The sequence below is a fragment of the Asterias amurensis genome, chromosome 14 (genome assembly GCF_032118995.1).
Source record: "Asterias amurensis chromosome 14, ASM3211899v1".
Lineage (NCBI taxonomy): Eukaryota > Metazoa > Echinodermata > Asteroidea > Forcipulatida > Asteriidae > Asterias > Asterias amurensis.
This window is the reverse complement of record NC_092661.1, coordinates 304,389-326,441: the sequence shown is the minus strand read 5'-3', so window position 1 is coordinate 326,441 and position 22,053 is coordinate 304,389. Positions and strand designations below refer to the sequence as shown.

The window sequence follows — 22,053 nt, the reverse complement described above, 5'->3', positions numbered from 1 at the left end:
GGCTCGGATGACAGGTGTGCAAGATACTTCTCAGGAATTGTCCCTCAAATCTCATCACCCTGGCTATGTTCCGTTTTGCTAAAATACCAGTATTGCGGGTAAATATACAAACACTACGTGCACGTCTCTCTTAGATATTAACACATTTCAATACTGGAAAGGAAATCTGTTTTAGGATGAAAAAAATTACATCATCTCTTTCTTTCGATTTCCACTTCGATAGTGTTTAGTATTTGTTTCTTTTATTGTAGAGGATATCAGTACACTTTTCGCGACCCGCTTTTTAGGGAACTTGAAGCGGAGTATAAATTTTGTAAAATAACTTTCACTTCTAGTGAAAATACCCTCTCGTTGTACATCACTTCATTGGCATTTGATATCTTTATGCTTTTTTTGAAAGGGTTCAACAAATAATGGTTTGGTTGGAGAAAAACTCAAACAGGGGTGCATTCAAGTTCATTTGAGTCTTTCCTATGAAAAATGGGCTAGCTGGGAACGAGTCGCACCTGGTTTTAAACTTCCATAAGTCAACTGTTTGAAGATTGGGCGTTGATCAGTTCAATGTCTGCAAGAAACAAAATCCATTTAAATTTTTCCGGGAAAAAAGTCCAGTTTGTTGACATTGTCTTTCACCAAAAATAAGATGGAAATTGCTTTGATTTGAGGTTTCTTCTAATTATTTCCAGATAGTTACTAACAAGTAAACATGGAGAGGACTAGAGCGAGTTCATTATTTCGTGCTGTGGGTTTTCCCATGCATCACGTAAACGTAAACACACACAGAACCTGGACGGACGTACGTCCGTGTTGGGGCCGGCTCTACGTGGAAAAGAAAAAAACCCAGTCTCAAGTCAAATATTATTATTTAGTTGACAATGAAGTAAGTTGAAGTTGAAGTTGATTGTTGTCTTCACTGAATAGTTCGAGAATTCTATAAATAAGTGGGAAGTTTCTGCCACATGTGGTTGTACCGGGGTATTTAAAGAAACCGAATGGTGATTTGGTGGAACTTACCACGAGTTGCGTGGTGTTAGGACGTGTATCTAGCCGGTGGTAAAGACTCGTTCGCCCCATTGGAGCATCCATGTTGAATGTTCGACCCCGTCGTGCACTCTCCCACCATAAGGCAGTGGTTGTTGGTAGCCGCAGTACTGCAGTAAGTATTTTTTTTTAATATCAATTTATCTGGAAAGTGCTGCTGTATTCACTTTCCAGAAACATGTCAATATTCCTGCCACCACTTCATTCATTCTGGAATAATAGTATCTATCTAATACTCAAGTCAAAACTAAAAGAGATTCATTTTGGTTGGGTAAAATTTGTAAAAAAGTGGTGGCATTGGCAAAGGATTAGAGAATACAGAAAGTTTTCCATTTTCTTAATTTTCAGCTCTACTAAACTTGCCCATAGATGTCATTAATGGCATATTTAGGTTCAAGCAATTTCCAAGAAGAAGAAGCCAAATTCACATTTTAATGTTTTTCTATTTTATTTGTGGATCAAGAGAATACAAGGTTTAAAAAAATGGCTCAAAAACCGACTGCAGCATGCACTGCAGTTCCTTCTCCGAGTCCAAGAATGGAGGAAGAATTCCATGCTTCAAGATCAAGTCGCCTGCAAAAGTTGCTCCTTGTGACAAGGCTCTTAGATTATAAGGATAGCCTTAACGCCACAAAATATATTTTTAAAATACAAATGTTTTTCTTATGAAGCCAATTTGCAGGAAATGAAACCTATATGTTCCCCGGAAATTTAACCTCAACATTATTTTTGTTTTATTAAGATGATATGAAATGGTTTATTCACATCCACAATTAAAATGGTATTAATGCATCCACCCAGACAGATACAGGCCTATTAATTTCTTTTAGAATGTTTTACTTTATTAAGGCAGGGTTGTCTATTTTCTACTCCTAGAATTTTTCTCCAGGAAATAGCCTATGATTTTGCTTAGTGTGGGAAATTTAGACAGAACTTTGATGACTTGAGAAGGTCCAGCATTTGTGTCAATGCAGTTCATGTAGTTGGAGTATTTTATACCAATAAATGCTTTGCTGAAATGTTTACACAGTGCATCAGACCATTGACGATGGTTTTGGTTACGATATAGATCAATAGAAGAGGCTGTAATTATAATATCAGAGTAGGTACCAGAAGGTCTACATTGTATGCTACTAGTTGACTCCATGGTTTCCATGGTACTTGGATGACGTGGTTTAATAAGCCACAACGCAACACCTGTTGTAGATTGATACTAATTGACCTGCGAGGTATCTTGGCCTGGTTGACCAAATGACCTCATCAATGGTGCATCTAGGAGTGCTTGTAATTCTTTGAGGTTTAAATGTGGTATTTTCAACCAGAACCCCTTCTTTTGAAAGCCTACCTCTCGCACAGTTTTACAACGTACCTTTGTGAAATTAACATTGGCAGTGGCAGGTATTCTTGGAATTTCCGGGGGTTGTATTTGGAATTGGTGGTGTGCTGAGGTTGTGTGAAATAGGCATTGCTGCATGGCTTTAAAGTCACGTGGGGTTCATAACAATACAAAACAGAGATGTGATTTTTAGGTTTGGCCCTTGTGAACATTAGTCCTGGGTAACTAGTGCGACCAGTCGAGTACTTAGTCCAGTTATCCTGGCTTATGAAACATTCTGAAAAAGGAGTAAATAACTATTTCTACTTCCATGATAACACTAACAGGTGAATGCGTATCGTTTAGTTGACTGGCCTAGGATAAAGCGCAAGGACCATTGGTGTAATGCACAGGCCTGATGCATACATGGTACTTCACAGAGGCAATCAAGGCAATTGTCTCTATGCCCCCTGGTCATTGCCTTGGTGCCCTTGAAATGCTCCAGTACAAATTTACTTCATTGTGCCCTTGCCCTTTCAAATACGAAGCATACAGGCCATCTGTGAACTTCATCCAAGCAAATTAGTGCAAAAAACCTCAACATCAGGAAAGTGTTGTTATGGTCCAAATTAAATGTTACGATCAATGGCAAGTGATTAACCAATGCCAAGTTCAACCGAATCAGTTATTGGTTTACAAGTTTAGTACCGAGATAATGCACCCCATACCAGTTCGTTGATGTAATGCACACTGCACAGTCTCCTGCCAAGCCAAACTCAAGTACAATATGTACTATCGTATTATTTTCATTGTTTGCAAAGATAACATAACAGTCAGTTAGGTTTTGGGTTCATGGAATGATTACAAAAGGTTATGGCTCAATGAACAACGCTCCACGCAGAGAGCTTCATGGAACTGCACTTGCCGGGAAGGTATGAATGGCTTTCCACTTGAAATCACACAGTAATGTGACTGTACACACTGCAATGTAGGTTTATTGATGCCTTTTAAAGGCTGGATACAGTATTGGTAACTACTCATAATAAATTTTAGCAAAACTTACTTGGTTACGAGCAATAGCTGTTGATGGTATAAAACATTGTGAGAATTGGCTACCTTTGAAGTAACATGTAGTTTGTGGGAAAGAGGTAATTTGTCGCTCAAATATTAAAAGACTTCAGGCCTGGAGCCTTTTTAGTTAGGCATCTGAAAAAACACCATCATTTCTGCAACAAGGGTGTTTTCTTGCAACTTCGATGACCAATTAATTAAAAGTTTTCACAGGTTTGTTATTTCATGCATTATGTTGACTCTTACACCAAGTAAATTAACAAAGGTGTCCCAGTGTCTTTAAAACACAAAGTACAGGAAATCAGTTTTTCAAAACCAGAATTGAAGAATTTCAATTGGAAAGCTGACCTTGATTTAATTCAGACCAGATTGCCAATCCACTCTTCAGGGGCCTTAGTCTTCCTTTCCTTTTTTCCTTTTCACTTCAAAGAAACTAAAAATGTATCACAGGTTCGTGGCTTCTATGTTGATTTGGAACCCCAAATGACAACTTGTACTCATCTAAAGTTTTGGTGTAGGCCCAATTAGTACATTTTTTTATAATCCAGTCACAAGAACATCATGGGGGACTCATTAAAACTAATAGTTAAAACCATGGAAAACCATAATTGTGTCTAAAGTTTCTAGCTATTAAAAAAGAAGAGACATTGGTAGGGTTATAAATTAAACAAATCTCTTGCATTAGTTGCTTCAAGCGGTATTATTGCAATTCTATGGGCCTTTATGGTAAGCTATACATTGGTTATTAATTATACAAATTGGTACTTATAATTATACATAATCTCAAGATTGCATTAACTTCTTCAATAGTTATATTTGCAATGTTTATAGGCTTAAATGGTAAGTATACATTGCTTTGGGAGATTTAATAATGTGTTTTAATTTTTTCCTTAATCCTTAAACAGGAAATTTAAATTTGAAAGTATATTTGTTATAATGCACTCTCAAGGTATTGCTGTCAGATAATCAGACTAGATCTCAGTGATTGTTTTAGCGAGATATTGTGAACACTCAGTTTGAAGAGGAAAAAGCAATCCATGTGCCTATCTTAAAGGAAGTGAGATTTACATTAAACCCCATAAAACACTGTGATTTCCTTTGGAATAGAAGAGGAAGGAAACTCAAATAATGTGAACAATCGGAGAGCAACGATGTTGGCAAATTGCAGCAGATAAATGTAACTCGTACCATTTTGAAATTTGTTGGAACTACTACGTACTTTCACTTATTGGGCAGAAGAGACTTTTTGTTGAGGATTTAAAGTCTAATTTAGAGCAGTTTAAAAAAATGCAACACAGATTCTCAAAGAACAAAATCTACACAGCCGACTAGATTATCCACATAGGTGTTAAAATCGCAAATTGAAAAGGCCTATATGACCACGCAACGCCTTATAACACACACACTAGGCCTACATCCATCAGTTGCAAAGTTTATTATTGTGCACAAATATTGGGTCAGTTATAATGATTTGTCAAGCTACATTGCTTAGGATAAAACATTACACCAATTAACTTATTGACCTTGAGAATTGACTGAGAATTTAATCTGAATTCACATAAATTATAAGATTCTTTGAACCATGACCTTAAATGGTTCTTGATTTAAAGGCGTGACTAAGATAAATACTACTGGGCGTTTTCATCCTGAGGCGCCTGATTTGCACCCACTCAAAAACACCCACTAAAAAATAAAAAATAATTGGTACTGGGAAAATATCAAAATTAATTTTAGAAAATTAGTTGTGTAATTAATCCTTTCTTTATTATAAAAAAAAAATAGTAATAATAATAACTTTGTTTTGTAAACAAAGTCATGTGAGGTGATACAGGCCAACCTTTCAAAGTAATTTTTGTAAATATTGTATTCATATTTTCCCCCAATTTCTACTTCCTTTAAAATATTACAATAAATCAAATAGGGCCCTATGTTGTATTTATTACTTTTTGAATACAATATAATTAGAAATATACCCCATAAGATAATTCAGAGTGACATTTTTTTCTAACTGTGGAAATAAAGAAGTCAAGTGGGCATTTTGGACCACATGTGCGTTTTTAGCCCAGTTTACCTTTCGAATGATTGAACTACAGGTGTGTCTGTATGAGTCATGAATGCATTATTGTACATGGTGACTGTTGGTCCGCCTTCTTCTGTGCTCGTTGATTGTGACAATTGGGTTTATAATAGATTCTTTGTTGTTTACTAAAATGTCAACAGTGAAAGAAAAGTTCACCCTTAATGCTCTCTAAAAAGTTCAAAATGTGAATTTTGTTGGCTTTATTTCCTCACACTTTCACTTTGTTGATACTTGATGTGACAACCTTAAAGGTTAAAGATGCTATGTCAGATGTTTTGCCCCAAACATTAAAAAATAGATTTTTTTTGAGTGAATGGTATTTCAAAGAGTATCACCCGCTCTAACAAACAAAAGTTTAACTTTTACTTCTAATGGTCAAGAATTGGTCACGTGATATATTGTCGGGATCCCAACAAAAACTAATTTGGAGCACTTTATTTCACTGTTACTAATAATTGGCAGACTTTTTCGAGCAATGGCTCAAATGAAAGCTTGTAACTTTCTCAACCCCCATCAAAATACCTGAATTTTAAATAAATCTTTTTGGGTCAAATCGGCAAAAAATCTGACATAGCATCTTTAGCTGAAGTGAAAGCTTTTTCAGGCCATTGTGAATATTTTGACACTATTTTTACTGTAATGTTTGTTTCCTTCCCAAAGAAGGATTTGTGAAAGTTACTGATGTTATCTTGTGTCCGTGTCCACACTAAAGAGATCAGTTCATATAAATCAATGCCAGGTGGTTGTATTTGTGGCATTATTTTTCATTTATTCTTTTCACTGTTAGTTCAAAGTCAAAATGCGCAGTTGATGCCATATTGTTTTAACAGATTTAATATGGTATTTTTATATTTTCATTTATTTATAGATTCTGTGCAAGTGTGCAACGAAACTTCTACCATGTAACTGAAGCACTTGATCACCAAAGCTACCTGTTTAATGAATTGATTGGCCAAGCTGGTGACTGATGGTTCTTGCTGGTTCTATCTTACTTGCTAATGAGGGGCTAAATAACAATTCCAACTGGATTTAGTAAGATGTTAACAATGAGGAAACAAATCGTTAGACAGAATGCTATTAGCATGTGCCCTGACTTAACTCTGGAAACTGACAATATTTCAGACAGTAAGGACCATGATCCTCAACGCCAGGAAACACAGACTCAACGTCAAGGTTTGACTGCTGCACCTAAAGAATCCCAAAATGTAAAACTCAGTCCTACCAAAATCACTTCCGTTGATAAAGAACGACTTTTAAATCGTTGCAACAAGAAATTAAAGCGTTATGAGAAGCAGCTTTTGGAAAAGAGAAACAAAGAGAAAATATACTTCCACCATGACACTTTGTGGAAGAAGAATGCATCTCAACACCAAGATAACCAACTTGTAACTGGAAAAAGAGATTCCTCAGATGGTTTGCCTGTCGACTCTGGAGTCTTGACTGAGACTTTGAGTCTTAAGAATAATAAAGAGCACTTAACTGCTGAGGAAAAACCCACACAGAGCAAAAACGGACATGGGTTCTTTCTAGATGCCTCGCAAGAACTTAAGAAATCTCCAAGAAGCACTAATCTCTGTTCATCATCTGGTGATGAAGGGTTCGTAAATGGTGATGCCAAAAAATGTCCATCTCTCTCATTAGACTTGAATGACATTCCTGAGGACGGAGCTTGTGCTGTTCCAAAACTCAAACTGAATGACGAAGACAAAAGTATTTCATTAACTGGGAAAAAAAAAGGTGATGGCTTCCGTCGTTCAAGTGGTTATGGGACTGGAGGTAGTGAAGAAGCGCCAGACGATGAATATAATTCAAATCTCAGTGTTTTTGAACGATCATTTTCAAACAATGACACTAAACCCATTTCTGGGACTGAATTACCTCTCGATGGTGAGCAAGTTTCAAATACTGCTGGAGTAGTGACAGAATTATCAGATCAGATTGAAGAAGCTCTTGGCAGAAGGCCTTCATCTACCAATGGACAACGCCTTGTAGAATTGAAGGATACAAGCCTACCCCCTGATGCACGTATCTGGGACTTCACACAAAGTATAACAATTAGGTCTGATGTTAAAAGGAAGTATGAAGATGGAGTTATCGGTGAATTGAGCCCATCGGAAATTGCAAAAGATCTATCGAACATAATGAGAGATAATCAACAAATAAGAATGCCGAAAATGAGAGATTGTTTACAACGTTCTGCTGATTCTGATGAATTGTTTGACTCGGACGATGTCTGTGAGGAAATTGGACCATTAAGATCTCAGGATTCTTTGACTGACGACGAATTTGATGAAGACATAGATCTCTTACTTTCAGAAGCATCCGGTAAGATATCAAACTCAATACCTTTATTAATTACACATGTAAAATTAAATGCACTGGACACTATTGGTAATTCTCAAAATAATTGTTAGCATAAAAGCTTGCTGGGTAACGAGCAATAACATAAAAAATTGTGAGAAACAACTCTCATTTGATGAAGTAAAGTAGTTTTTGAGAAAGAGGTAATTTCCCACTCAAATAATACAAGATTTCAGCTGTAGCCTTTTAATATGCATCTGAAAGGCCCCAAGTAAAATTGTGAGAAACAACTCCCTTTTGATGAATGAAGTAAAGTAGTTTTTGAGAAAGAGGTAATTTCTCACTCAAATAATACAAGACTTCTAGCTAGAAGTCTTCTATTCCTATCTGAAAGCACACCAATTTGTCCAACAAGGGTGTTTTTTCTTTTATAAAACTTAGATGACCAATTGAGCCCAAATTTTCACAGGCTTGTTATTTTATGCTTTTATTTTATGCTTATGATGGGATACACCAAGTGAGAACACTGTTCTTTGACAATTACCAAACGTGTACAGTGCCTTAAACTGGCCAGCTTTTCATAGATAATTGAAATAGAGAAAGAATCTGGCCATTGATGGAAAACACAATTAATCTTTAACTGTCGCAGAAGACAGAAGAGAGACTTGTGAGTTATGTTTTGATGAGACTTCCAGGCATGGAATTTCATGTTTGAAATGGCAAGGCCTTTTCATCTTGAAAAGGGCACTCCCATTGGAAAATCTAATAGTTGTTTGAAAAGAGTTTTCTAGTTTCAGTAATTATTTCAGTGAACATCTTGTTCAAAATTGTGTTTTCAGCTGTAGCCTTTTATTATGCATCTGAAAGCCCCCAAGTAATGCAAGTTTCTATAATTATGAACAAGGGTGTTTTTTTCTCTCTTTATTCTTTTGCAAATTCAAAGACCAATTGAGCCAAAATATTTACACGTTTAATCAATTGAGAACATTGGTCTTTTACAATTACCAAAGGTGTTCAGAAGCCGATTTCACGCAACACTAGGATTAATCCTATCTCGAGTTAGGAACGAGAAATCACCCTAAGTAGGATGGGTTCAATGTGTCCTCACGTCTATGGATACGGAACTTAACTCGTCCCAAGTCCTAAGATTAATCCTAAAAGTTCGAAAGAGTTTGGTGAAATTAACTTCACAAAGAGTAAAGACTAGTCTTATCTGGAGTTAGGACAAGTTACACGTCTTAACTTAGGACTAGCCGTAAGTTTTTAATATCTCTTAGGATTGCCAAGAAGCTATAGGTAGTGACCATCCTATATTAATTGTATACTTTTGGTGTCCTTTTAGTTCTTGCAGAGGTGAGCAACGGGAGGAGATCAGAGAGAGATGTAAATGGCTGCTTCGGGGGCTTTGATGAAGTTGATGGAGCAAGGTGTTCCACTCCAGAAGTGAAGGTAACATCATCATTATATTTGGCTTACACAGCTGTATTGCAGAATTTCGCACTTGCATGTAAGTGGAGAATGGTGATTGTAAGAGCAGAGTTCGGTGATAAGCAGAGCCATGAAATTGGGCCCAGTTTTTTTGATTGAACTACTATTTGAACCTTTGTCTGACCAGTACAATCTGTTTTTCATCCACAGAGATTATCCCAGTGTCTTGAGCGAGCTGTATTCTGCAAGAAACTAAGAGGATCTTGCGAGGACCCTTTGTGTGTAAAGGTAAGAAACCTGACTTATTATGTAAGGCCTCATCTTTACAACCAATAGTTTGTGGAGTTGAATTTTCCATCTGTGTCATGCAGTCATGATTTCAACTGCTTGTCAGCCTGTTGCTTAACAGTATTTTTTCTAGACTTTGGTAAGCAATTTGAATACTGAGTTTTACTTGATAATTGCCCAGTAATGCTGTGTTACTGTTCAATCTGTTTAAGATTTGTTTCTCTCTTACATTGCTAACCTGTCTTTGCTTGTGTTTGTCTGATGTTCATTTTTTAAAGTTTTGTCTATTTAACTTTTTTCATTGGTAGCAGTTTGTGCATTGAGCCTTCTTGAATACATCTGTCCTTTTAGGAACATTTGTCCTACTTGGAGTGGTATCTTCCACAAAACATCAAAATAATCAGGGACCCATAACCATACAAGCTGTGCTTCTTCATGGGTACCTACACAGTTACATACACCTCAATGCTTGTTCTTTATTTAAGTCTTATGTTACTCTTAACTTCCAACTTCAATTTTCTTTTTGATTTTTGATACTGTGGAAGTAAACTGATCGATTGGTTGTAATGTATTGTATTGTTTTGCTAACATTGTTTCTGCGCCTTAAACAGAGATTGATATGGTGTATTACAAATTCATAATTATTTTTATTGATATTACTATTACTAATAGTATCTCATATTACTATTACTAATAGTATCTCATATTACTATTACTAATAGTATCTCATGATACTATTACTAATAGTATCTCATGATACTATTACTAATAGTATCTCATGATACTATTACTAATAGTATCTCATGATACTATTACTAATAGTATCTCATATTACTATTACTAATAGTATCTCATGATACTATTACTAATAGTATCTCATGATACTATTACTAATAGTATCTCATGATACTATTACTAATAGTATCTCATGATACTATTACTAATAGTATCTCATGATACTATTACTAATAGTATCTCATGATACTATTACTAATAGTATCTCATGATACTATTACTAATAGTATCTCATATTACTATTACTAATAGTATCTCATATTACTATTACTAATAGTATCTCATGATACTATTTCTGTGCTTTCTTATATGCCCTTCCTTGCCTTTATGTATTTTCTGGGATTAACGAGACAGTCGGGGTGTCGTGGCCGAGCGGATAAGAGCACCGAATTCAAGCTCTGATGCTTCTGTTCAGCAGAGTGTGGGTTCGAATCCCGGTCGTGACACTTGTGTCTCTGAGCAAGACACTTAACTATAATTGCTTCTCTCCACCCAGGGGTAAATGGGTACCTGTGAGGGCAGAGATGGTTCTTGTGGTTGATTTAGCCGAGTAGCGCATATTAATGTTGCACAGGCTGCATACTCCCCACCAGGGAGCTGAGATGGTTTAAGGAGTGAATTAAGGCCCAGTGACCAGGGGTAATAATGTGAAGCGCTTTGGGACGCCCTCCGGGTGTGAAAAGCGCTATATAAAAACGGGTTATTATTATTATTATTATTATTGTTTTACTTTTGTTCTTATTATGATTATTTGTTTTGTTATTTCTCTATGCAGGGGCAGATGCATATTTGTCATTTGAAAGATTTGATTCAGAAGGGAAGATTACGAGAATGCAATCCAAATATCTTGCCGTTTTTGTCAAGTCACATCAAGGAGTGTACTGAATTCCAGTGTGTGGTACCACTGTGTGACTCAATCCGACAAAGGTTGGTTTTTAGTTTGACTCTTACAGTAATAAGTGCTTTCCCTGCCTGCCCCCAGTGGTGTGTCAAGGCTGAGCAGTCTAGTTCACCGGACACAAGCTCAGGTGCTGTCAGCAACAGAGTGTGGGTTCGATTCCCGGTCATGACACAATTGCTTCATAAAAAGTTGAGAAGGTAGTGCTTTCTGCTCTACCAGCCAGGCTCCTAGTGGATGACACCCAAGCCTTTATCCTTAAAGACTGTGAAGGGGGTAACCCTGTTTCAGCCCCAAGAGTAGGTGACTCCTAGGGGATGATACCCATGCCTACATCCTTAAAAACTGTGAAGGGGGTAACCCTGTTTCAGCCCAGGGAGTAGGTGGCTCCTAGTGGATGATACCCATACCTACATCCTTACAGACTGTGAACGGGGTTACCCTGTGTCAGCCCCAGCAGTAGGTGGCTCCTAGTGGATGATACCCAAGCCTACATCCTTACAGACTGTGAAGGAGGTTACCCTGTGTCAGCCCCAAGAGTAGGTGGCTCCTAGTGAATAACACCCATGCCTACATCCTTACAGACTGTGAAGGGGGTTACCCTGTGTCAGCCCCAAGAGTAGGTGGCTCCTAGTGGATGATACCCATGCCTACATCCTTATGGACTGTGACGGGGGTAATCCTGTTTCAGCCCCAAGAGTAGGTGGCTCCTAGGGGATGATACCCAAGCCTATATCCTTAAAAACTGTGTGAAGGGGGTAACCCTGTTTCAGCCCAGGGAGTAGGTGGCCCCTAGTGGATGGTACCAATGCCTACATCCTTACGGACTGTGAAGGGGGTAACCCTGTATCAGCCCAGGGAGTATGTGGCTCCTAGTGGATGATACCCATGCCTACATCCTTAAAGATTGTGAAGGGGTAACCCTGTTTCAGTCCAGGGAGTAGTTGGCTCCTAGTGGATGATACCCATGCCTACATCCTTACGGACTGTGACGGGGGTAACCCTGTTTCAGCCCAGGGAGTAGGGGGCTCCTAGTGGATGATACCCAAGCCTTCATCCTTACAGACTGTGAAGGGGTAACCCTGTTTCAGCCCAGGGAGTAGGTGGCTTCTAGTGGATGGTACCAATGCCTACATCCTTACAGACTGTGAAGGGGTAACCCTGTTCCAGCCCAGGGAGTAGGTGGCTCCTAGTGGATGATACCCAAGCCTACATCCTTAAAGACTGTGAAGGGGTTACCCTGTTTCAGCCCAGGGAGTAGGTGGCTTCTAGTGGATGGTACCAATGCCTACATCCTTACAGACTGTGAAGGGGTAACCCTGTTCCAGCCCAGGGAGTAGGTGGCTCCAAGTGGCTGATACCCAAGCCTACATCTTTACAGACTGTGAAGGGGTAACCCTGTTCCAGCCCAGGGAGTAGGTGGCTCCAAGTGGCTGATACCCAAGCCTACATCCTTATGGACTGTGAAGAGGGTAACCCTGTTTCAGCCCAGGGAGTAGGTGGCTCCTAGTGGATGATACCAATGCCTACATCCTTACGGACTGTGAAGGGGGTAGCCCAGTTTCAGAGTAGGTGACACTGCGCCCCTGGTGAGAGTTGCTTTACCTCAGTAACTACACATAATTGAAATGCTGTTTTTGACTGCTTATTTTTGTATCAACTCCTTGGTTTGTAGACCTTTCTTAATTCAACTTTTTGTCTTGTGTCTTGGCTTTTCAGATCGTCACTGGAGCATCCCATACAATTGATGCTGGGACAATCTCTTCAGCCAAAGACTAACAAACTTGCAGTCTTAACGCAACGTGTCTTACAGAATGGCAACTTTCATATAGTAAGTGACTGATATGTTATGTGTTTTATGGATGGCAGCACTGCGATAAGTCTTGGTGCAAGACATGTCTGTTGAGTAGGGCCTATATGTTTATGTTCATACACACAACACTACACTGTGATGATTCCACCAATAGAGGGCGTTTCTGGAAGCTGCGAACCTGTGTGTGATGTGGTGGGGTGATCTGGAAGTTTTGCTTGCTATCGTTTGATAGGAATGTGTGCGCCGTGGTGTGGAGCCGGGGATCATATTAGTTGAGTGATAATGAACAAAAAAAGTCATACTCCAGGACAAGTTTTTATCATAAAGAACTCCAGACTCAAACTCTGGCTGTTCTAATCAGAAGAGTGTGGGTTCGAGTCCAACCATGACACTTGTGTCCTTGAGCAAGGCCCTTAACCATGATGGCTTTGTCCTCTCGATGGATCAAGCTTTAGGTAGTGTGTACTAGGATCCCTTTTTGTTTGTTTTTTACACTGTATAGTTATTTATTTTTTATGAATATCATTTTACTCTATTGTACTTATTGCATATTAATAGTGTTTATTGTATATTCTTATACTAATTGTTTTATCTTGTTGCATTTAACCAATCCATTTGAATTTACTAACAAAGATTGAATTGACTTCACAGTTCTGAAAAGAACTGTCCTGCTTTTATATATTACCCGGGCGGATGGTATAGAAAATAGACTGGACTACTACTTTAGCTTATAGGATTGTAATTAACTGTTCTGCAGCGGAGTCAGTTGTGAATTGGTCTCAACGTTTCGACTAGCTTGCTCTAGTCATCGTCAGGAGACTGTAAATAGTTTGTTCACTCTTCTTACCCATAATTTGTTTAGGGCCTACTCACTCACCGGTATAAATTTGTTTGTTTTCTATTGCGTTCTCTTTTGCCTTTTTCCTTACTTCTTCTTCTTCTTGTATTTGTCCTTAGTAATTGTGTTTTGTGTGTTTTCAATAAGAATATTTGAGAAGATGATGATGGGTGCAATTGACATTACTAGAGAACTATATGCCGAATGATTTGTTTTACTGTTTACCTTAGCATTTTAAAATATTGCATATTTCTATATTTGCTGTTATTTATTTCGGTTGCAATTGTTTTGCTGATTTTAAATTGATTGTTATTCCGTTCTTGTTAATTCTGATAGTTATGACTATGTGTTCAAAGGGATTTTTTAAATGTTACTCTGTAAACACCATGGAGCATTGTGTTTTCGATGCAAATATATTGTTCAAATTATTATTAATATTATTGCTTTGATTTTTCAGTTGGACAATGATCGGTCTGATGGTTATGCATTATGGAAGTCAGCTAAGGTTCAGTATGTCAGTCCTATGGGAGGTTTCTGTGACTCCAACATCCTGCGAGTTTGTTTGCGCTTAATGACACAGTCTGGTGCTTCAGATAAAGTTCATGTTGTCATCAAAAAGGTACGGTTTCTTTGAATCATCATGCAATAGGGTGTCATGGCTGAGTGGTTTTGAGCGTCGGGTTCAAGCTATGGTGGTTAAGTCATCGGAGTGTGGGTTCGGGTCCCAGTCGTGTCACTTTAGCAACATGCTTTACTATAATTGCTTCACTTCACTCAGGGGTATAAATGGGTTCCTGTGAGGGAAGAGGTTGAAACCTTCAGAGCGCCACGGCAGCTCGGAGCTGTATACTCCCCACGGAGCTCACTATTGTTGACTCAAGACCCAAACAATTTAGTGGTTTTTCTCTGGCCTGTTCCTGATAAGTAATCCCAGTTTTAGTCTGGTCATTACTAGTTGTTATAAAGCTTGCTTCATTAAATAACATCAGTTGATGTGTTTTATTGATGGCTGGCATGTTTAGTTACTGGTTCTAACCAAATGAACACATATTCAATTTCGAATCATACAAATCAGTTAATTAACTAACTTTGTTTGTTTCTTTGTTTTTACAGGCTTTGCAAACCAGCTTAAATTATTATTCAAATTAGTGACCTATTTTGATTGTTTGTGTTGACAGGCTTTGCAAACTGGCCGGAATGAAAAGAATGTCTACCTTGCAATCAAGAAACCTTCTCCATATTTAGTGAGGAGCTTCTGGTACAGTGAACTAAAAGATGATACAATGCTGGTGTGTTCCGTCTATCATACAGATTCAGGTAAATTGTGCAGATATTATAGCTTTTCAAAGTTAAGTAAAGGTTAAAGCAGTTTGGCGTGTCGTGGCTGAGCAGTCTAGTTCACTTGACCTAAGCTCTGGTGTTGTCAGCCGCAGAGTGTTGGTTTTAATCCCCGTCATGACATTTGTGCCTTTGAGCAAGGCACTTAACCATAATACTTTGTAAACATTTGTGCCGAAAGAAGTGCATTCTGCTCTACCAGAGTGGCTCCTAGTGGATGATGCCCATCCCATGCCTACATGCTTATAGACTGTGCAGGGGGTCACCCTGTTTTAGCTCCGGCAACATGCCCCTTGGTGACAGTTGATCTGGGTTGATAGCCCAAATCAGATAAATGTTGCCATCACGTTGAAGTGGCTGTCTGGCCTTATAAAATGGGCAAGGTACCTTATAAAAAAAAAAAAAAATTAAACAAAATGTTATCCAAGTTCTGGCCACTGTGTGTGAGATTATAAATATAAGGAATCTTAGCATTGCTATTCTTTTAAACAATCAATAAGTAATGAGTGTTTGATTCTTTCTTGATATTTTTCTGTAGATTTTATGGAACTGGAGACACTACTCTTCCATGATACAACCCTTGACCTCTGCCGTGCTATACTCAGACAGGCTGCTGAAGCTGCTAAGTATTTACACTCGCTCAATGTAGTGTATCTCAGCTGGAAATGTAAGTTAAACCCAAAACCATTCCCCGTGGGGTGTCATGGCCGAGCGGTTTAGAGCACCGAATTCAAGCTCTGGTGTTTCTGATCAGCAGAGTGTGGGTTCGAACCCAGGTCATGACACTTGTGTCTCTGAGCAAGACACTTTAGTATAATTGTTTCTCTCCACCCAGGTAAATGGGTACCTGTGAGGGCAGAGATGGTTCATGTGATTGATTTTGCTTAGTAGCGCAAATTTGTCACACAGCCTGTAAACTCCCCCAAGGAGCTGAGATGGTTCGTTGGATAATGGATATGGGACGCAGAAGCGCAATATTTGTCCATATTCCACTCTCGCTTGTGTGATAACGTATAATAATAATCATGTGTGTTATTTTGATATCTTTATTGTTTCATTGATTGTGTAAATGATTATATGAATTCTATCATAACACTGTTTACTCATGTTCTTGTTGCTGAATTGTGTCCATAAGTTGCTTCTCCTCACCCAGGTATATTATTTGAAACCTGTGAGTGTTGAGATAATGTTATAAATAAATCTCATGTCCAACTTAAGATTCCTGGATGGTTTTCTCATGAGTTGAGAAATGTCTTCAGGATTGTTTTATGTCTGCCATACTGAAGTCACTTCACTGGCTACCAATTGTATCTTGCATTCCTTTCAAACATCTGTTGCTTATCTTATGTTGTGTACATGGTTCCGCTCCTTTATATAATATTTCTTTGGTAATACCATATACTCCTTTACGATCTCTTTGATCTTCTAATACTTGTTGTTACATACATGTAGAGCAAAAGCTCTATGCTTGTTACATGTTCCCAAGAGTAGAAAATCATGGGGCGATATGTCGCTTTCCCATGCTGGATCTACTCTCTGGAATGACTTACCACTTCAAATTGTTAATATTTCTAGTGTTGATACTTTTAAGATAAGTTTGATAACTTGCTTGTTTAATATAGCTTATCTATTATTGTTCTCTGTCTGATTTTCCTTTTTCTTACTGTTTGAGGATTCACTCTCGTGCGCCTTGAGCCCCTTCATTTGGTGGATTTTGGCGCCTTACAAATACTCTTATACTCTACTTTTATTATATCTTATGAGCAAGGCCTAGTGTAATTTAAAAAAACTACTAACTATTAATCATTTTTAAGGTTCTGTACTTATTTCAAAATCTCAGTGTTGGTTGTTTATTATTTATTTGTGAAACTGTAATTTTTGTGATCCTTACTATTTAGGGCAATGTAGTAATTGCTGCATCCAAGCCGATTAGTTTGTCTTTTTATTTAAATAAATTTTATATATTTTAAATATAATTAGACCGTGGTTATTGTCATGTGATGATATTTAAACAATAGGCCTATTGGATATTAATTATTATTATTCTTCTTTTGATCATCTTGAAAGTAAAATGTGATTTTTTTTATTTTTCATTTGAAGGTTCCGGTCTGTTACTTGATAAAAGGAATCAAAGTGTGAAGTTATGTAACTTCAGCCATGCCATGGTTTTAGAGCAAGGAGTAGTAGTGACGAGTCCAGATAACATTAGATCAACAATTGATCCATGCTACGCTGCACCAGAGGTAAGCTGTTCATTAACATAACCCCCAACCCCTTGGAAATTGTTTATTTGAATTCAATAGGAGACTTTTGGAGACGCTGGCGGCAGCAGACATTTCGGCCCTTTTTTGCTGCTCTGAGCGTGCGCACATGCTCAGTATTACACACGTTTGTCTGAGCACGCGCACTACTGGCGAGAACTGTGAAAAAGGAACGTCCAAAAGTCTCGCATTGTGAATGGAGGGAATAAATTGTTTTTGAAAAAAATGTGTGTTATGTTTTCGATATGTTATTTGTCATGTAAAGTAGTATGAAACATTTTGCCTGTATTGCAAATCTTTCTGCTGATTTTGCTTTTGAGTTTTAATAAGGCAATGTAAGTGACTCATTTTAGAGTTTTGATAAATGAAAAGTCGAGGGTGTTATATGGTTTATTGTGTGTTAAATTGAATTGTTTATTAGAAATGTAGATTTTGTGTGATGAAGCATTTTTACTCCAAAGGCTGGGAAGTTCATTTTAAAGACAGAAACAAACCTTAACTTAATATTAGGTAGGGTTTTAAGTTACAGTTTTACCAACTTATCTGGGGTTTGACTGCGGACTTTATTGTTTTGATTTGATTGCTATGCAGGTTCTGTGTGGTGAAGTGTTGTAGTTTTACCAATCTATGTACAGATTTAAGTATCACCTTATCATTGGTGTTTTTTTGATTATTTTTTTAATGTCATGCAAGTTTTGTGTTATTAAGTTTTGTTGCTTTACCAACCTATATCTAGGTTTTTGACTGTAACTTTCTCATTTTTATTCCATTTTGATCTGATTGTTACTATGCAGGTTTTGTGTGATGATAAAGCGTTGGGATTTTACTCTGATGTTTGGGGTCTTGGATACTTGCTTTATGAGTTGCTCCATAAGAGTAAACCCTTTCCTGATTATTGCCATCGGTCACCGGCAGACATTAGAAGAATGGTCAGTGTTTCAAAGTAATGACTCTTGTGTAGGGCGCCCTCAAGGGTACTCGGCAAACTCCCACAAAGGGATATAAACACCAAGATGGCAAATTCCTCTCATACAAACATTGGGTTATCAACTATGATTATAAATCGCACATAATTGTGATTCAGTAACTAGATAACAATTCTTGATGTATGCATTGTGAAATCAGTTAGCTTGGTAGGGTTCGAACCCACAACTGTAAAAAAAAAAATCACAAACAAAAACTACCTACAATGTAATATTTACAAGAAATATTGAAGGTAACATCTAAAATTTAAAAAATATTGATTTTTAAAACTTTTAAAGACACAACAATTACTTGGGCATGCAGTAAAATTATAACTTCAACTTTTTCATTTCCCTTCAGGTCTGCCAGAAAGAATTTCATCCTCCTTATCCAGAACTTCAAATGGATATTTTTACTCACTGCTGGCAGCCAGTTTCAGCTCAGAGGATTACCATAGATAATCTCTTGGATTTGTTAGCTGATCCCACTGATGTAGATAGATGAAGATTCTAGGTAACGAGCTCAATAAGTGGTCTGGTTGGAGTAGGGGTAACTTTCCTTGCCTTCAACCTCGTGGACCCGGTTTGAATCACTCTGTTGTAAAAACTAACATCATAATTCAGTGGGTTTTTTTATTGTAAGGATCTGTAAAGATGAATAGTTACGTTCCTTTAAACATTTGGGGAGTATTTTGTTGATGTAGAGTACTAGGTGAAGTAGTTAACAGCTCAGTGGTGTGGGTAGATGTAGGTTCATCGCCTTCCACCTCTAGGACCCAGGTTCGAATCACACTGGGGGCACTATGTGGATGTGATTTTCAGTCCCTTCCTGACTGCGTGGGTTTACCTTGGAATAATTCCCTGGGGTTTTCCTTACCACATCTAAAGCCCTTGTCACACTACAAAGCCATGTCCCGGGAAGTAAACTCCCGGGATTCCTGGCAGTTTTTAACCCCACTGCCACCCAAGCAACCGTTCTCACTATCCCAATTGTAACTCGCGGGAGTACTATTTCCCATGAATATGCAGGGTCCTTTCACGATAAAACCCCAAGAAATGTGGTAAACCTGTCAGCCCATGCGACTCTCAACACAATGGACGTAAAAGTTGGGGTAAGTTAAAACCGCTTTTGTTCTCACCAGCTGCTTTTTCCTCCCGGAAAAACGTCTTACCCCGGGGTTAGCTCTCATGCTTAACCCTACCCCTGAGCAGGGTTAATTTTTTGTAGTGTGAAAAGATCGAGAAAGTCCCGGGAATTTCCTGAGAAATAACTAATGTGGAAAGGGCTTTGAACTGAAACTTGATTCCTGTCGTTGGTTAGTACAGTGATTGAGTTCATTCTCCTGAGAGTTATTGGAAAATAAATATGATCTGCTCTAATGACCAAACAAACACATTATCAAAAGAAATTATTGGGGGTTGACAGTTGTTCAAATTCAATTACATTCCTAGAAGTGTAACAATAGCACAAGAGAAACAGGTTGTACAAACTATTATCTTATTTGAGTGGATTTATTTTGATTAGTCAGGATCTATGAAGAGGAATAGTTTTTTTAATTTATTTTTTAAATAGTTCCTTGAGGTTCATCTGAGGTTCATAAACAGAGTGATGTAGCAGTAATTAGTTATTGTGAAGTAGAATTGTACTTTCTGGATGTCATGACCATACTGTTCGATTTAAAATTATTTTTGATTTTTAGTAAAAAGCATGATTCTGTCAAATAAGTCTACCTCTTAACATTGATTATTTTGTGATTGTTTGTTGAGTAAGCAAAGTATAAATGATATTAGATGGTTGTCTGAATCTACTTGCCAGGTAGATTATGTTCTTTTGTGAACTTGTATTGCTATAGTCTACTGTCGCGGAGTAGATTTGTTGGATCATGAGAGACTTGTCAACAAAACCTGTCATGCTTTCCGTGCGGAATGTAGACAGTTGGGCGCGACTACTACTTTCGCCTTGTGGATTTAGGGGACTAACTTCACTGCCGTCTAGTGAGGTTTTGGAAATTTGTGTTTTAGGGTTTTTCTTCTCAAGTAAAAATGTTGTTCATATTTTGTGTACATTTGTAAATGTGGCCAATAATTGAGTAGTTGTGGTTGTCTGATGTGGCGTGTAATTATTGCGGAAAATGATTTTTCTGTCCATCTGAAGATTTTTTTCTATCGAATCAAAAAGTAGAGTGACTTTGATAAATTTGAAAATAATGCCGCCGCTATGGGACTGTCGATTTGGGTTGAGGATTCCGAATAAATGAATTTATAACTAAATCTGAAGAAATATACAAAATACGTTTGTTTTTTTCCTGCGTGTCACAATAACATGGAACTAAATGGAATATTACGATGTAAATAGAATCCTTAAAATCCTTTTTATTAGGCCTGTATTTTTGACAGTAAACTAAAAAACTTAAAAAAATAAATTTAAATTATTATTATTATTATTTTTTTTTGGAAGCCCATCCACAACAAATTTACTCAATTTTAAGTTTATTCAATTTTTGAATAATCTTGTTTTTTATAGAAATGACAATGAACTGCCGCATGTTATTTTATGTTTTAAAGACAAAACTATTTTGCCAAGAATAAATTATTGACTAAAAGATTTCTCCCTTGCCCAGATCTTCATACTGATATTAAAGAGACACAGTTTTTTATCTGTTCGATTAATGTATTGTGAATAAATGGAGATGTGTTATTAACAAAACCCATAACTAGACAATTTCATTGCAAAACAAATGGAAGCGTTTTTGAGATACCGCCGAAAATCAGGAGGGGTTATAATTTAAGTTAAATTTGAATACATAATCTTAGAAACGTATCTGACGGAAACGTTTGTCAGATTCAAAATGTTTTCGATTTCAAAGTTAGCTTGATAGAGTTTACAGTGTTTATATCTTTTTAGAATGTATTTTTGTAAAAAGAGTTTCTTGCTTTAGAATTGGTTACTTTATTATGGGTGATATGGGTGTGTTTTGCGTTTAATGTTTCCATAAAGTATTTATTCGTGAAATAGACATGATCAAGTATGTTCTGTTGTGATTTACTGAAAGTCTGTAGAATAAAATTAAATATAGTTTGAGTGAAAGATGTTAAGAAGTAAATATTTTATTCCTAGGTTCTCCCAGAGGAAATTCACCATTACCAAAGCCCCACTGATTGCGAATGGCGGCGAGTTAGCCTCGCTAGGGAATTCAATGAGCCAGTGACATTAGGGATCATGAGACTTAAGTGCATTCAACGAGCTTTAAAATTAAATCTGAAACATTCCAAGATTATAGAGTGTCGTTTTGAAATCTGAAGAATATGTATAGATCTGAAGATTGATTCAGAATTTGCATTGGATAAAGATTTGGTTTCGTTTTTGTTAAAGGTACACGTTGCCTTGGATCGGACGAGTTGGTCTATAAAAAGGGTTTGTAACCGGTTTTTTTAAAAATGCATATGGTTGGAAAGATGTTTTAAAAGTAGAATACAATGATCCACACATATTTGCCTCGAAATTGCGTGGTTTTCCTTTTACTGTGCGAACTAACACGGTCGGCCATTTATGGGAGTCAAAAATTTGACTCCCATAAATGGCCGACCGTGTTAGTCGACGAGGTAAAAGGAAAACCGTGCAAG

At 37.4% G+C, this 22,053-nt stretch overlaps 1 protein-coding gene across 3 annotated transcripts; it reads left to right on the top strand.

Annotated features, from left to right (window-relative positions):
• Positions 1-784: 784 nt before the first annotated feature.
• LOC139947245 (uncharacterized) lies at positions 785-21,794 on the top strand. 3 transcript variants are annotated; one of them, XM_071945129.1, is made up of 13 exons: positions 785-1,156; positions 6,376-7,832; positions 9,151-9,257; positions 9,447-9,524; positions 11,095-11,246; positions 12,937-13,048; positions 14,326-14,487; positions 15,047-15,185; positions 15,745-15,873; positions 17,307-17,449; positions 18,262-18,396; positions 18,791-18,943; positions 19,459-21,794. In XM_071945129.1, the coding sequence occupies exons 2-12, from the start codon at positions 6,545-6,547 to the stop codon at positions 18,932-18,934; spliced, it is 2,589 nt and encodes an 862-aa protein (XP_071801230.1). In that variant the 5' UTR covers positions 785-1,156; positions 6,376-6,544; the 3' UTR covers positions 18,935-18,943; positions 19,459-21,794. The 3 variants fall into 3 exon arrangements, with proteins under 3 accessions (XP_071801230.1, XP_071801229.1, XP_071801228.1); XM_071945128.1 differs by having other exon boundaries at positions 785-880; positions 18,791-21,794; XM_071945127.1 differs by having other exon boundaries at positions 18,791-21,794.
• The last annotated feature ends 259 nt before the right edge of the window (positions 21,795-22,053 follow it).